The 14,508-nt window shown below is 52.2% G+C and overlaps 1 protein-coding gene across 2 annotated transcripts in view; it reads left to right on the top strand.

Moving 5' to 3' along the window:
- Positions 1-13,936, top strand: part of LOC132464410 (mixed lineage kinase domain-like protein) — a 14,957-nt gene extending 1,021 nt beyond the window's left edge. The window contains exons 2-12 of one of the 2 annotated variants that reach the window (XM_060060767.1): positions 6,674-7,006; positions 8,137-8,257; positions 8,441-8,560; positions 8,908-9,079; positions 9,490-9,590; positions 10,491-10,626; positions 11,353-11,437; positions 11,835-11,974; positions 12,181-12,230; positions 12,936-13,079; positions 13,726-13,936. In XM_060060767.1, the coding sequence (XP_059916750.1) occupies positions 6,680-7,006; positions 8,137-8,257; positions 8,441-8,560; positions 8,908-9,079; positions 9,490-9,590; positions 10,491-10,626; positions 11,353-11,437; positions 11,835-11,974; positions 12,181-12,230; positions 12,936-13,079; positions 13,726-13,775 (1,446 nt within the window). In that variant the 5' untranslated portion in view covers positions 6,674-6,679 and the 3' untranslated portion in view covers positions 13,776-13,936. Of the gene's footprint in view, positions 1-6,673; positions 7,007-8,136; positions 8,258-8,440; positions 8,561-8,907; positions 9,080-9,489; positions 9,591-10,490; positions 10,631-11,352; positions 11,438-11,834; positions 11,975-12,180; positions 12,231-12,935; positions 13,080-13,725 lie in introns of those variants that run through there. The other variant, XR_009527254.1, reaches the window with a different exon arrangement.
- The last annotated feature ends 572 nt before the right edge of the window (positions 13,937-14,508 follow it).

The following is a 14,508-nucleotide window of genomic DNA, read 5'->3' on the forward strand; positions in this document are numbered from 1 at the left end:
GGCTGGTCTGAGTTATGGTGCCCCCTGTCGCTGAAGCTGTACTTCACATTCTGGACCCCAGCCTAAGTGCGGATTCTATATGGGTGCCAACTTTGACAACTTGGAGGGGTTCAATGGTAGAGGTCAGAGTTTTTCTCCATTGAATCCCATTCTAAAAACATCAGTGGTCCTTTTAATTTGACCCTGGGACCTCTGTCCACCTGTGATATCAAAGCCTTCCACATAACCTGAGGTCCTTGATGTCTCTGAAGTGGACTTGGGAATAATTGAACGATAGCGACTCATTTTCACTCATCGTATTTATCTTAATATAAAACGATAGTTACGTATGTAACTACGGTTCTATGAATTCCGGATGACCGCCAGAGGCGGTGCTTTAGCACTGGATGTTCCATCTCGCGCATGCGCAGGTCGAGTAATTATACCAAAAAAGTCACCTGTGACACCTGGGTGACCCGAGAAAGTCTATATATTCCGGAGTCACCCGAGGTTCTGTTCCAACTGGATCTTCTCGCGGAATCTGAGAAGTCTGAGTGACAGAGAACTCTGGCGGTCATCCGGAATTCATAGAACCGTAGTTACATACGTAACTATCGTTCTATTTCATTCCTACTGACCGCCAGAGGCGGTGCTTTAGCACTGGATGACTAATACCAAAAAGGTCACGAAGAGTGCTCACTTCAATCAAGGGCTCGAAGCCGCCGACAGGACAGCCGTCGCCACAGGATGAGGAGCAGCGACATTAACCCTGTAGTATCGGGCAAACGTACATGATGAGGACCATGTAGCCGCGGAGCAAATGTCCTGAAGTGGAACCCCCTTCAAGGCAGCCCATGAAGTAGCCATACTCCTGGTAGAGTGGCACTTAACGGCCAAGGGCATAGGGAGCCCCTGTGCCCTATAGGCATTCAAGACCACATCCACAACCCAGTGGGAGAGTCTCTGCTTAGACAGGGCAGCCCCCTTCCTGCAGCCCCCGTAACAGACAAAGAGGTTATCTGTCTTACGTAAGCTGGTTGTCGCTTCAACGTATGCCCTAAGCGCCCGCACCGGGCACAACAGGTCTGACACTCTTTCTGCACCCCCTAGAGAGCCTGGGGGATTGAAAGCAGCCAACTCGATTGGTTGGTTTACATGATGGGGAGACAATCGTTTGGGTAGGAAGGATGGGTTCGGCCAGAGCACCACTCCTGACCCATCTGCGTGCCAGCGCAAACACGCCTGGCTTACTGACAAGGCATGGAGTTCACCGACCCGTTTTGCAGTTGCAATGGCGAGGAGAAATGCCGTCTTCATGGACAGCCGCGTCAGGTCTGCCTGACTTAGTGGCTCAAATGGGGGTAGACATAAGGACCTCAGAGCTACTTTCAGGTCCCATGATGGTGCCCTCAGGGATCGCGGCGGTTGAAGCCTCTGGGCTCCCTTCAGAAACTGCCTGATTAGGTAGTGGGACCCTACCGTCTGGTTATCCACCCTTGCGTGTGTGGCTGAGATCGCGGCCATATAAACACGCAGGGTAGACGCAGCTCTTCTGTTGTCCAACACAGACTGCAGAAAGTGTAGTATCACTACCACTGAGCAGGTCTCCGGGACTTCGCCCCGCGCCACACACCACTGTGAAAACAACTTCCACCTGTTTGCATAAAGCAACCTAGTGGAGGGTGCCCTTGAACTAAAAATAGTACGGACCACTGACTGGTCGCAAGACGTCAGCAGTGGATCCTGGCTCTCAGGGGCCACACGCACAGCCGCAGGCGGCCAGGATTCGTGTGCCATATGCGTCCGCCTACCTGAGACAGAAGGTCCTGTCTCTCTGGGAGGCACCAAGGCTCTCCGTTGAGGAGTTTCAGTAATGGTGGGAACCATGGCCTTCCTGGCCAATGTGGAGCCACCAGAAGTAGGCTGTGACAGCCACGCTGGACCCTGTCCAGCGTTGCCAGTAAAAGCGGAATTGGGGGAAATGCATAAAGCAGGCTGTCTGGCCAAGCATGAGCCAGAGCGTCCTGCCCTAGGGGACTGGTCCTCTCCGTCAAGGAGAACCAAAGGGGACAGTGGGTGGTCTCTTCGGAAGCAAAGAGATCCGCCACTGCCCTGCCATACCTGTCCCAAATCATCCCCACCACCTCCGGATGGAGTCTCCACTCTCCGGGGGGTGGCCCTTGGCGAGAGAGAAGGTCTGCCGCTGTGTTCCGGACACCTGGAACATGGACAGCCCTCAGGCTTAGAAAATGGGGGAACGCCCACGGAAGGAGCCTTTGCGTGACCCGCAGGCTCTGCCTCGATCTGGTGCCCCCCTGATGGTTGACGTGGTAGACTGTGGAGGTGTTGTCTGTCCGGACAAGAACATGTCGGCCCCTCAGAACTGGAAGGAAGTGCCTGAGAGCTAAGAACACCGCAAGGAGTTCCAGCACATTTATATGCTCCAGTCTCTGCTGGGCATCCCACTGGCCTCTGACAGTCCTGCACTGCCATACTGCACCCCAGCCGGAAAGGGAGGCGTCCGTCTCCACAACCTCCCGCCGGGAAGCTATCCTCCCTAAGGGCGACCCCGCAATCAGGTATGCCCTCTCTCTCCAGGGTCTGAGGGCCCGAAGGCACCGCCCAGACACCCTGACCATCTTGTGTCTCTGCCACTTGGGGTCCAAGTGGAGACCATTCACCCAGATCTGAAGGGGACGCAATTCCAGAAGGCCTAGTGGGACCACCATGGATGCTGAGGTCAGCATACCTATCAGTCGAAGGAAGAGGCTGTATTCCAGCAACTTCCCCCGCCTGAAGCGCTGTAGCAGCTGCAGAATGGTAGCTACGCGCTTTGGAGAGAGGCAGGCTCGCATGGCCACCGAGTCGAGCACCAGCCCCAGATAGCTCACAACCCGACATGGTGTAAGGTTGCTCTTGGTAAAGTTGACCATAAGGCCAAGCCGGTCCACATGGCTGAGGAGCATGGCTGTGTCCCTGACCGCCTGCTCCCGAGTTGGGGAAATGACCAACCAGTCGTCCAGGTATGGCAGTATCGCCATACCTGTGGCCTGTAATGGTGACAGGGCTGCTGCTACACACGTGTAAATATACGCGGGGCCAGAGACAGCCCGAACGGAAGAACCCTGAACTGGTAAACCTTGCCCAGAAAAGCAAAGCGGAGGAACCGCCTGTGACGTTGGGTAATAGGGACGTGAAAGTAAGCGTCTTTCAGGTCTATTGATACGAACCAGTCCCCCTGAGCGATAGCCTGGAGGACGTCCGCAACACGCAGCATGTGGAAGGGAAGAACCTTGAGGAACTGATTCAGCCCTCTCAAGTCCAGAATGGGGCGAAACCCGCCATCCTTCTTCGGTACCAGAAAGTAGGTTGAGTAGAACCCATCGAGCTGTTCTTGTGGTTCTACTACTTCGATAGCACCCTTCCCAAGGAGGGTGGCTACTTCCTGTCTCAGGACCAGGGATCTGTCGGGATTGGTGACCACGGTAACCTTGATCCCGCTGAAAGTTGGGGGCCGGCGTCGGAATTGTAGTGTGTACCCGTTGGATAGCGTGGACACTATCCAAGGGTCTGTGGTCTGCTCTTGCCAGTAGCTCAAGTGCCGCTGAGAAAAGCGTCCGACGACCGGCCCTTGGACTTCAGTACCTACCCCCCCTGCCCCTAGGGGCCCTGGGGGGGCGGCGGCTGGGCGCCGAACCTCTTGGCGCCTGAAATGCCACCCGTGGCGCAGAGCTACGGCGCTGGCCAGCCCGTGCTGAGAAGTGCTGGCCCCTCGATTGTCCACCTGAACGTGGTTGAGAGCTATAGGCATGGGGTACCGCAGAGGCCCCCGGCCTAGAATGAAGCAGAGGTGCACGCCGTAAGCTAGCAAACTGCTGGCTAGCCTGGCCAACCTGTACACTTCGCTCCAGGGCCTGAAGAGCAGCTGGCCCAAATGTCTGGCCTGGGACCACTGGAAGAGAACGGAGGGTCCGTCAACACACCTCCGAAAGTGGTGACTGCGCCAGCCAAACCTGGCGGCGCGCCAACGTAACAGTTGACATTAACCTGCCTAGCTCCCTAGTCATGTAAGCAAAAGTTTGCAGTGAAGCATCACTGAGGGTCTGTGCTGAAGGATCAGCACCTGACCCACGTATAGTCTGAGACAGCGCCAGAACGATGTGAGAGAGCGAATTCCCAAGACGTCCCACACGGGCAGCAATGTTGTAACTCCTGGTAAGGAGGTCATCTGTAATCCGGCACTGGGGCCGAGGGCAGCGCGCATCGGTTCTCAGAGCCTCGTCCGGGGAGACAACCAGGGACGCTATAGCAGGCTCAATCGGAGCCAACCGGTCCAAGCCATAAGAATCAGCATTGGCCATAGTTGCCAGGCCTCTGCTATCACTAGAGTGATGGGAGAGAGCCCTTGAATCTGGCCAGCATCTATGAAGCTCTGCGATGTACGGCTCAGAGGGGGGCAAAGAGAAAACGGAAGGTTGAGCGGCCTGTGGAAAAAAGGCGTTCACAGGTGCAGATGAAACAAGAGCTTCATCCAACCCCAGTCTTGCCAGGGCCATTCGCACGGCTGGTCTAACAGTGTCGCAGCCGGACACTGACCCTCTAGCCGAGCCGCCCAGAGACCCTTGAGAGAACGCCTGAGAGGCAAGGGACGCTTGCTCCTCCTCCTCTGCAAAGAGGCTACAGGACGCAGCTGTAGACAGCATGTCATCCTCTGTATAAGTGGGTTGCGCAGCCGCAGGGGCCGCGGCTGGTACACCCTGAGCTGGCTGGAGGTTCTGTAGGAGGGCTTTAATCTGAGCAACCTCATCCGAGAGCTTATTCACTTGGTTCGCCAAGTTTTCGACCTTACGGGACTTCCCGGGGGGTCCCCCAGCTGCCGAGGCACGGCGCCTGGTGCCACTAGGACCAAGACCCGAAGGGGGCAACCCTGGTCTGCCCTCCACCTCAGCCAACCTAGCTAGCCTCAGTGCATGAGGCATGAAACTACAGTTCATGCACGGGTTATCTGACACTGCTTCCCTGAGGTGTTCAACCCCGAGACACGCAGGGCACTGGTCATGGCCATCCTCCGCCTGCAGGGAGGCCATGCAGGTGACACAACTATGGGCGCTTAGCATGTCGGCAAATTAATTGCAAGCAAATTAATCAGTAGGCTAGGCAATCGAGCTCTAGGCGAGAGCACCCGAGCAACGACGCGACACCCCGACAATAACAGTGACGGCAAGCTACAGGCGAGAGCACCCGAGCGACGCGACACCCCGACAATAACAGTGACGGCAAGCCTTGGAAACCCAAGCAGCCCACTGGAGAGCAAATTAATACAGGCTAGGCAATCGAGTTCTAGGCGAGAGCACCCAAGCAACGACGCGACAGCCCGATAATAACAGTGACGGCGAGCTACAGGCGAGAGCACCCGAGCGACGCGACACTTGACTCCGACAATAACAGTGACGGCGAGCCTTGGAAACCCAAGCAGCCCACTGGAGAGCAAATTAATACAGGCTAGGCAATCGAGTTCTAGGCGAGAGCACCCAAGCAACGACGCGACAGCCCGATAATAACAGTGACGGCGAGCTACAGGCGAGAGCACCCGAGCGACGCGACACTTGACTCCGACAATAACAGTGACGGCGAGCCTTGGAAACCCAAGCAGCCCACTGGAGAGCAAATTAATACAGGCTAGGCAATCGAGTTCTAGGCGAGAGCACCCGAGCAACGACGCGACACCCCGGCAACAACACAGTGACGGCGAGCGTTGGTAATCCAAGCAGCCCACCGGAGAGCAATCAGCGCAGGCTAGGCAATCAAGCTACAGGCGAGAGCACCCGAGCAATAATGCGCCCGACAATAGAGTGACGGCGCCAGGAAAATACAGTGACGGCTTTTGGAAACCCAAGCCACTCACTGGCGATTAATCAAAGAGCGCAACTGGCTAAATAAATACAGTGACGGCGGCTTGGACCCCAAGCCGCGCACTGGCGCATACAAATGAGCAACCGGGCTTAGGCGAACGCACCCGAGAAACGGTGCGAGACCGAAAGAATAACACAGCGACTGAAAAACCAGCCGCCAATTAATGCTCTGAGCAAATTAAAGCAAAGGGTAGAAAGGTGAAATCAGCTGCCGCGCTAGCCGACGGATAGTCGACTACGCGTAGCCTACACACTTTACTCACCCCTGCCGAAATCAAACTAATTGCAAGTCGCAGCCCTTGGTGGACGAAGTTAAATCGAGGCACCAACCCTTGGGTTACAAGGCTACTTGCGACAAGCTAATATGGTATCTCTTACAACAAACAATGTTTGTGTGTCCTGCTAGTACGCTACCGCGAGAAAATAGAAGGAACAGAACCTCGGGTGACTCCGGAATATATAGACTTTCTCGGGTCACCCAGGTGTCACAGGTGACTTTTTTGGTATAATTACTCGACCTGCGCATGCGCGAGATGGAACATCCAGTGCTAAAGCACCGCCTCTGGCGGTCAGTAGGAATGAAATAGAACAGGGCATGACTCTCATCACTAAAGGTTTGAGTTATAGCTCCCACTGTGGTCACAGCCGTCGAGGTTTGAGTTATAGCGCCCCCTGTAGTCACAGCTGTGGAGGTTTGAGTTATAGCGCCCCCCTGTGGACCCTTTCCATATAAAAAAACAATATTCTAATTCTGAATGATGAGTGAATGACCTCTGACTCAGGTTTACATGATGGAGACCATCGAGCCCATCCTGAGCCTGGCCACCTCCATCTACCATCTGGTGGGGGAGGTCCAGGCCAACAGGAAGCGCTGTGAGCGCGTGGCCGAGCGCGTCCGGGAGCTGGCGGGGCTGGTGACCGCCTTGGGGGGCGGGGCTTCCACTGCTGACTCCAATGTGAAGGCGGGGCTGGAGAAGCTAATGTTGACGCTCCGGTTGGCTGAGGACCTGATCAGGAAGTATGCCGACGCCCGCCTCCTGAAGCGGCTGGCACGGGCGTATCACCTGGGGGAGGACTTTGCCGATGTCAACGACCGGCTCAACGACGCCTACCAGGTACTGTATACATACGGTATTGTACTGTCCAACCTACATGCTCCCTAATGACATGTCTCTGTACTCTCTAACCCAACCTGCTCCCTAATGACCTGTCTATGTACTCTCTAACCCAACCTGCTCCCTAATGACCTGTCTCTGTACAGTCCAACCCCAACCTGCACCCTAAGGACCTGTCTCTGTACAGTCTAACCCTCCCTCTCTCTACTGTCTAACCCTCCCTCTCTCTACTGTCTAACCCTCCCTCTCCTCCCCAGGTGCTGTCTCTGTGCTGTCTAACCCTCCCTCTCTCTACTGTCTAACCCTCCCTCTCCTCCCCAGGTGCTGTCTCTGTACTGTCTAACCCTCCCTCTCTCTACTGTCTAACCCTCCCTGTCCTCCCCAGGTGCTGTCTCTGTGCTGTCTAACCCTCCCTCTCTCTACTGTCTAACCCTCCCTCTCCTCCCCAGGTGCTGTCTCTGTACTGTCTAACCCTCCCTCTCTCTACTGTCTAACCCTCCCTCTCTCTACTGTCTAACCCTCCCTCTCCTCCCCAGGTGCTGTCTCTGTACTGTCTAACCCTCCCTCTCTCTACTGTCTAACCCTCCCTCTCTCTACTGTCTAACCCTCCCTCTCCTCCCCAGGTGCTGTCTCTGTACTGTCTAACCCCCCCTCTCTGTACTGTCTGACCCTCCCTCTCTGTACTGTCTAACCCTCCCTGTCCTCCCCAGGTGCTGTCTCTGTACTGTCTAACCCTCCCTCTCTGTACTGTCTGACCCTCCCTCTCTGTACTGTCTAACCCTCCCTGTCCTCCCCAGGTGCTGTCTCTGTACTGTCTAACCCTCCCTCTCTGTACTGTCTGACCCTCCCTCTCTGTACTGTCTAACCCTCCCTGTCCTCCCCAGGTGCTGTCTCTGTACTGTCTAACCCTCCCTGTCCTCCCCAGGTGCTGTCTCTGTACTGTCTAACCCTCCCTGTCCTCCCCAGGTGCTGTCTCTGTACTGTCTAACCCTCCCTGTCCTCCCCAGGTGCTGTCTCTGTACTGTCTAACCCTCCCTGTCCTCCCCAGGTGCTGTCTCTGTACTGTCTAACCCTCCCTGTCCTCCCCAGGTGCTGTCTCTGTACTGTCTAACCCTCCCTGTCCTCCCCAGGTGCTGTCTCTGGCCCTCCAGGTGGAGCAGAGCCACTCCTCCCGCTCTGCCTTCGAGGAGGCCCGGCGCCGCGCTGAGGACCAGGACGACCAGCAGGACGACGCCAGCCACTTCCGGCAGAGTAAGACCCGGGCGGCACGGTAAACAGGGGGTGGGTCGCCACGGTCACCAGGCCCTCGTCCCCAGGGGGTGGGTCGCCATGGTCACCAGGCCCTCGTCCCCAGAGGGTGGGTCGCCACGGTCACCAGGCCCTCGTCACCACGGGATGGGTCGCCACGGTAACCAGGTCTCTCCTCTCCTCCAGTCCTCGAGGAGACTTTGAACGCCACTCAGGAGACTGTGAACGCCACACAGGAGACTGTGAACGCCACACAGGAAGACGTCCAGAAGCTCCGGGGCACAGTAGAGACTCTGATCCAGACCGGTAAGTCCTGTCTGTCTGTCTGTCTGTCTGTCTCTGTCTGCCTGCCTGCCTGTCTGCCTGCCTGCCTGCCTGCCTGTTAGCCGGACAGCCTGTCTGTCTGTCTGTGTGTTTGTCTGTCTGTCTGTCTGTCTGTCAGCCTGCCTGCCTGCCTGTCTGTCTGTCTGTCTGTCTGTTAGCCTGACAGCTTGTCTGTCCTTCTGTTTCTCTGTCTGTCTGTCGGCCTGCCTGTCTGTCTGCCTGTTTACTGACCGCTGTCTACTGTGTGGATGCATGTGTGCGTACATGTGCGTGGTTGTGTGTGTGTGCGTACATGTGTATGGTTGTGTGTGTGTGCCTGCATGTGTCAGTCAGTAAATCCAGGATGGTGAATCAGGACATCAGGGTGATCGCAGCAGCCGAGTTGACCTATGACACCCAGCCCTTCATGACCTCGCCGACCTCTGAGGTCTACAGGGGAGAATACAACAAGTTCACCGTCGCCATCAAACGCTTCACCACTACCGCCTCCACCTCCTCGCAGTAGGGCCGCTAACTACCCATAACTAGTCACTACACACTGAATAACCCTAACGTCACTAGTCAATACACACTGACTAACCCTAGCGTAACTAGTCAGTACACGCTACAAATACTAATCAACACGAGGAAGCACATTAGAGTCAGTGCACACTATTAAATAAATACTACACCCTACACTGCACAAAATTATAATTGAATCATTTAAATATCATAATCGTTCGCTTGGTTCACACTTATTTTTCATCTCTTCGACCATGTTCTATCTGTTCTGTTTCTATGTTTCTGTTTCTATGTTTCTATTTGTCTACGTCTCTGTTTCTATGCCTCTGTGTTTCTGTGTTTCTACTTCTCTGTTTTTATGTCTCTGTCTTTGTGTGTTTCCATGTCTCTGTTTCTGTGTGTTTCCATAGCGACGTTCAGAGGGTTTTCCATAAGGAGATAGAGACCATGCGGCGCTTCGAGTCCCCCAACATCTTGCGGATGTTCGGCATCTGTGTCCAGGACGAGAACGGTAAAGACCAGAGCGTCTACCTGTAGGCTAGGGCTAGACCCTAACCCTAGACCTAGGGCTAGACCCTAACCCTAGACCTAGGGCTAGACCCTAACCCTAGACCTAGGGCTAGACCCTAACCCTAGAGCTAGGGCTAGACCCTAACCCTAGACCTAAGGCTAGACCCTAACCCTAGACCTAGGGCTAGACCCTAACCCTAGACCTAGGGCTAGACCCTAACCCTATACCTAAGGCTAGACCCTAACCCTAGACCTAGGGCTAGACCCTAACCCTAGAGCTAGGGCTAGACCCTAACCCTAGACCTAAGGCTAGACCCTAACCCTAGACCTAAGGCTAGACCCTAACCCTAGACCTAGGGCTAGACCCTAACCCTAGAGCTAGGGCTAGACCCTAACCCTAGACCTAGGGCTAGACCCTAACCCTAGAGCTAGGGCTAGACCCTAACCCTAGACCTAAGGCTAGACCCTAACCCTAGACCTAGGGCTAGACCCTAACCCTAGAGCTAGGGCTAGACCCTAACCCTAGAGCTAGGGCTAGACCCTAACCCTAGACCTAAGGCTAGACCCTAACCCTAGACCTAAGGCTAGACCCTAACCCTAGACCTAGGGCTAGACCCTAACCCTAGAGCTAGGGCTAGACCCTAACCCTAGACCTAGGGCTAGACCCTAACCCTAGAGCTAGGGCTAGACCCTAACCCTAGACCTAAGGCTAGACCCTAACCCTAGACCTAGGGCTAGACCCTAACCCTAGAGCTAGGGCTAGACCCTAACCCTAGACCTAGGGCTAGACCCTAACCCTAGACCTAGGGATAGACCCTAACCCTAGAGCTAGGGCCTTCTGAGGTAGGACTAGGAGGTAGACCCCAGCATTGGGTTTACCCAGCATGCTGTGTGTCTGCAGGGCCGTCGCCCACCTTCCTGATAGTCATGGAGTACTGTGAGAAGGGGAGTCTCCGTCAGGTCCTGGACAGCCCCCGGGCCCTGACCTGGGCCCGCCGGGCCGGCATGAGCCTGGACGCCGCCCGGGGCCTCTACCGGTCGGTATGGAGGGTTAGACAGTAGGGAGCTGGAGGGTCCGACAGTAGGGAGGTGGAGGGTTAGACAGTAGGGAGATGGAGGGTTAGACAGTAGGGAGCTGGAGGGTCCGACAGTAGGGAGGTGGAGGGTTAGACAGTAGGGAGATGGAGGATTAGACAGTAGGGAGGTGGAGGGTTAGACAGTAGGGAGGTGGAGGGTTAGACAGTAGGGAGGTGGAGGGTTAGACAGTAGGGAGGTGGAGGGTTAGACAATAGGGAGCTGGAGGGTTGGACAGTAGGGAGGTGGAGGGTTAGACAATAGGGAGCTGGAGGGTTGGACAGTAGGGAGGTGGAGGGTTAGACAATAGGGAGGTGGAGGGTTGGACAGTAGGGAGGTGGAGGGTTAGACAATAGGGAGCTGGAGGGTTGGACAGTAGGGAGCTGGAGGGTTAGACAGTAGGGAGCTGGAGGGAAAGTGGATTTTTTGTCTCTAGATAGAAGATATTTTTTTGTTTTGGCAAGTAGCCGTGCGATAAGCGGGATAATGTATAGACGCCGGTCATTATCTAAAATAAGCCCTTCAGGGGGAAGCAAGACGCTCGCCCTGGTTCGCCCTGTCGGGGCTTATTTCCTGATAATGACCGGCGTTCTATACAGTATCCCTTACATATTCCATCAGTCCCCTCTCTATGGATCCTGGACCGTCCAGCTACTGAATGATTGTGTTTCCATGGTTACGTCCCACAGCCTCCACCAGACAGAGGACAAGACCAAGGTTCACGGCTGCATCAACAGCAGCAAGTTCCTCGTCGCCGAGGGATACAGAGTGAAGGTGAGAGGGTGAGAGGGTGAAGGTGAGAAGGTGAGAGAATGAGAAGTGAAGGTGAGAAGTTGAAGGTGAGAGTGAAGGTGAGAGAGTGAGAGGGTGAAGGTGAGAGGGTGAAGGTGAAAGGGTGAGAGTGAAGGTGAGGGAGTGAGAGGGTGAAGGTGAGAGTGAAGGTGAGAGGGTGAAGGTGAAAGGGTGAGAGTGAAGGTGAGGGAGTGAGAGGGTGAAGGTGAGAGTGAAGGTGAGAGGGTGAAGCTGAAATGGTGAGAGTGAAGGTGAGAGGGTGAAGGTGAAAGGGTGAGAGTGAAGGTGAGAGGGTGAGAGGGTGAAGGTGACAGTGTGAGTGTTAGAGGGAGAAGGTGAGAGGGAGAAGGTGAGAGGTTGACCAAGTGTTGGATTTCAGCTGGGGGGTCTAGAGCTGGCAAAGACGGAGACGTCTCTGAGGAAGAGCTCCGACGGGCTGACCAGCTCACTGCGGTACTGCTCTCCCCAGCAGCTCCAGAACGTCAACTATGTCTACAACAAGAAGTGTGAGATTTACAGGTGAGACACACACAAACAAACACCCTGAAGCACCATAAACTGCTACTGCTACAGGCCTCAACACAGCAACAGTCTGTCCTCTATCACAGCTACAGTCTAACTATATCAAAGCTACAGTCTGTCCTTTATCACAGCTGCAGTCTGTCCTTTATCAATGACCTTACCAAACTCTAAATCTGTATTCTTTATTCTGTATTCTTTTGCAGCTTTGGGATTGTCTTGTGGGAAATTGCAACTCGCAAGAAACCTTTTGAAGGTAAAAGTTGATGTTCCAAAAATCTGCACCACCTCCAAGCCCCCAATATTGAAGAACAAGATATGTGATCATAAATCGAATGATCATATATCTAATCATATGACCGTATATCTAATCATATGATCATAAATCGAATCATATGATCATATATCTAATCAAATGATCATATATCTAATCATATGACCGTATATCTAATCATATGATCATAAATCGAATCATATGATCATATATCTAATCAAATGATCATATATCTAATCATATGACCGTATATCTAATCATATGATCATATATCTAATCATATGACCGTATATCTAATCATATGATCATATATCTAATCAAATGATCATATATCTAATCATATGATCATATATCTAATCATATGATCATATATCTAATCATATGACCGTATATCTAATCATATGATTGGATATCTAATCATATGATCATATATCTAATCGTATGATCATATGTCTAATCATATGATCATAAATCTAATAATATGATCGTATCTAATCATATGATCGTGTACCTAATCATATGATCTTGTATCTAATTATATGATCATAAATGTAATCATATGATCGTATATATAATCATATGATCGTATATCTAATCATATGATCATATATCTAATCATCATAATCCTCACTCTGACTCGAGGCTGATCCACTAACGGGTTCCTCTTATTTGGGAGGCTGTGTTCAGATTGTTCGACTAGTCTTGACATCTTCAACAAAGTGATAAAGGAGAAGGTTGTAGAGCGTCTGCCAGACGACTGCCCCCCAGCTCTGAGGACACTCATCGACGCCTGTCGCTCCTTCGATGACTTCAAAAGACCTTCAGCTGGAGGTGAGCAGCATACCACAGTATAGATACTATCTATACTGTGGTATAGATACCATCTATACCACAGTATAGATACCATCTATACCGTGGTATAGATACAATCTATACCACGGTATAGATACCATATATACCACAGTATAGATACAATCTATACTGCGGTATAGATACCATATATACCACAGTATAGATGCCATATCTACCATAGTATCGATACCATATATACTGTGGTATAGAAACGTGGTATACATACCATCCATACCACGGTATAGAAACTTTGGTATAGATGGTATCTTTACCATGGTTTCTCTATACCACGACCCACCCACGTTGAAGAGGTACTTTCTAGATGGAAATACGACGTGCCTGGAACCAAACCAAGTCATGCTACGCTAAGTCGTGGCCAGTTGAGCTGATACTGTCGGTGGAAAAGGGGAAATAGTACCACAGTACCACCACAGTACCACCACAATAAAACCATAGTACCACAATAGTACAACCATAGTACCCCAGTAACACCATAGTAACACAGTACCACCATAGTACCAGAGTACCACCACAGTAGCACAATAGTACCTACATACTGCCAGTATCATACATACTACTGGTTAAAGGGTGACTCTGTACTTACAGATCTGTTTTCTGTCTCTAGTGGTGGTCGATAAACTGCGCAGAGTTGTGGACGAGCTGGAAGAGGAGTGAGACAAGTTAACGTCTGGGAGAAGAGTGAGACAAGTTAACATCTGGAAGGGGAGAGAGACTTGTTAACGTCTGGAAGAGGAGTGAGACATGTTAACGTCTGGGAGAAGAGTTTGACGAGTCTAACCCTGATCTCCAACGCTTCGGCGTAACAATGTTGCACACTCGGGAATGTTGGTTGTGGTTTGATGATGATGGTGTTTGATGATGATGGTGGTGATGAAGGGGTGTATTTGAGGATGATGGGGTTTGATGATGAGGTTGTTTGATGATGAGGTTGTGTGGTGATGATGGTGTTTATTGGTGTTTCAGGATGAGGGTGTTTGGTGACGGTGGTGTTTGAAGATGAGGTTTTTTTTTTATGATGAAGATGTTAGTACCTTAATAATGATGGTGTTCATAATAACTTCATAGCTAACCAAATTACAAATATATTTACGCCCAAAATATATCCATACAATACGGAAAGGCCAATATTTCTACTGCAGTACTACAATGATATAATATTTTTATATGATATTATTATATTGTTATTTGGTGGAACAAGTCTTAAAGCATGCTAGGCTAGTTGTGTTGCTGTCTTTATAAATAAAACATCTTTCAACCAATCGTCAGTTTGGAATGATCTTTTATTCTTTTTAATGTTGTGAATCATACAGAACACCTTCACATGCTCGCTCTCGCTCTCTCTCTCTCTGTCTGTCCTTCTCCCTATTTGTCTCTCTCTATTTCTGTC

Source organism: Gadus macrocephalus, chromosome 9 (assembly GCF_031168955.1).
Source record: "Gadus macrocephalus chromosome 9, ASM3116895v1".
In the NCBI taxonomy this organism is placed as follows: domain Eukaryota; kingdom Metazoa; phylum Chordata; class Actinopteri; order Gadiformes; family Gadidae; genus Gadus; species Gadus macrocephalus.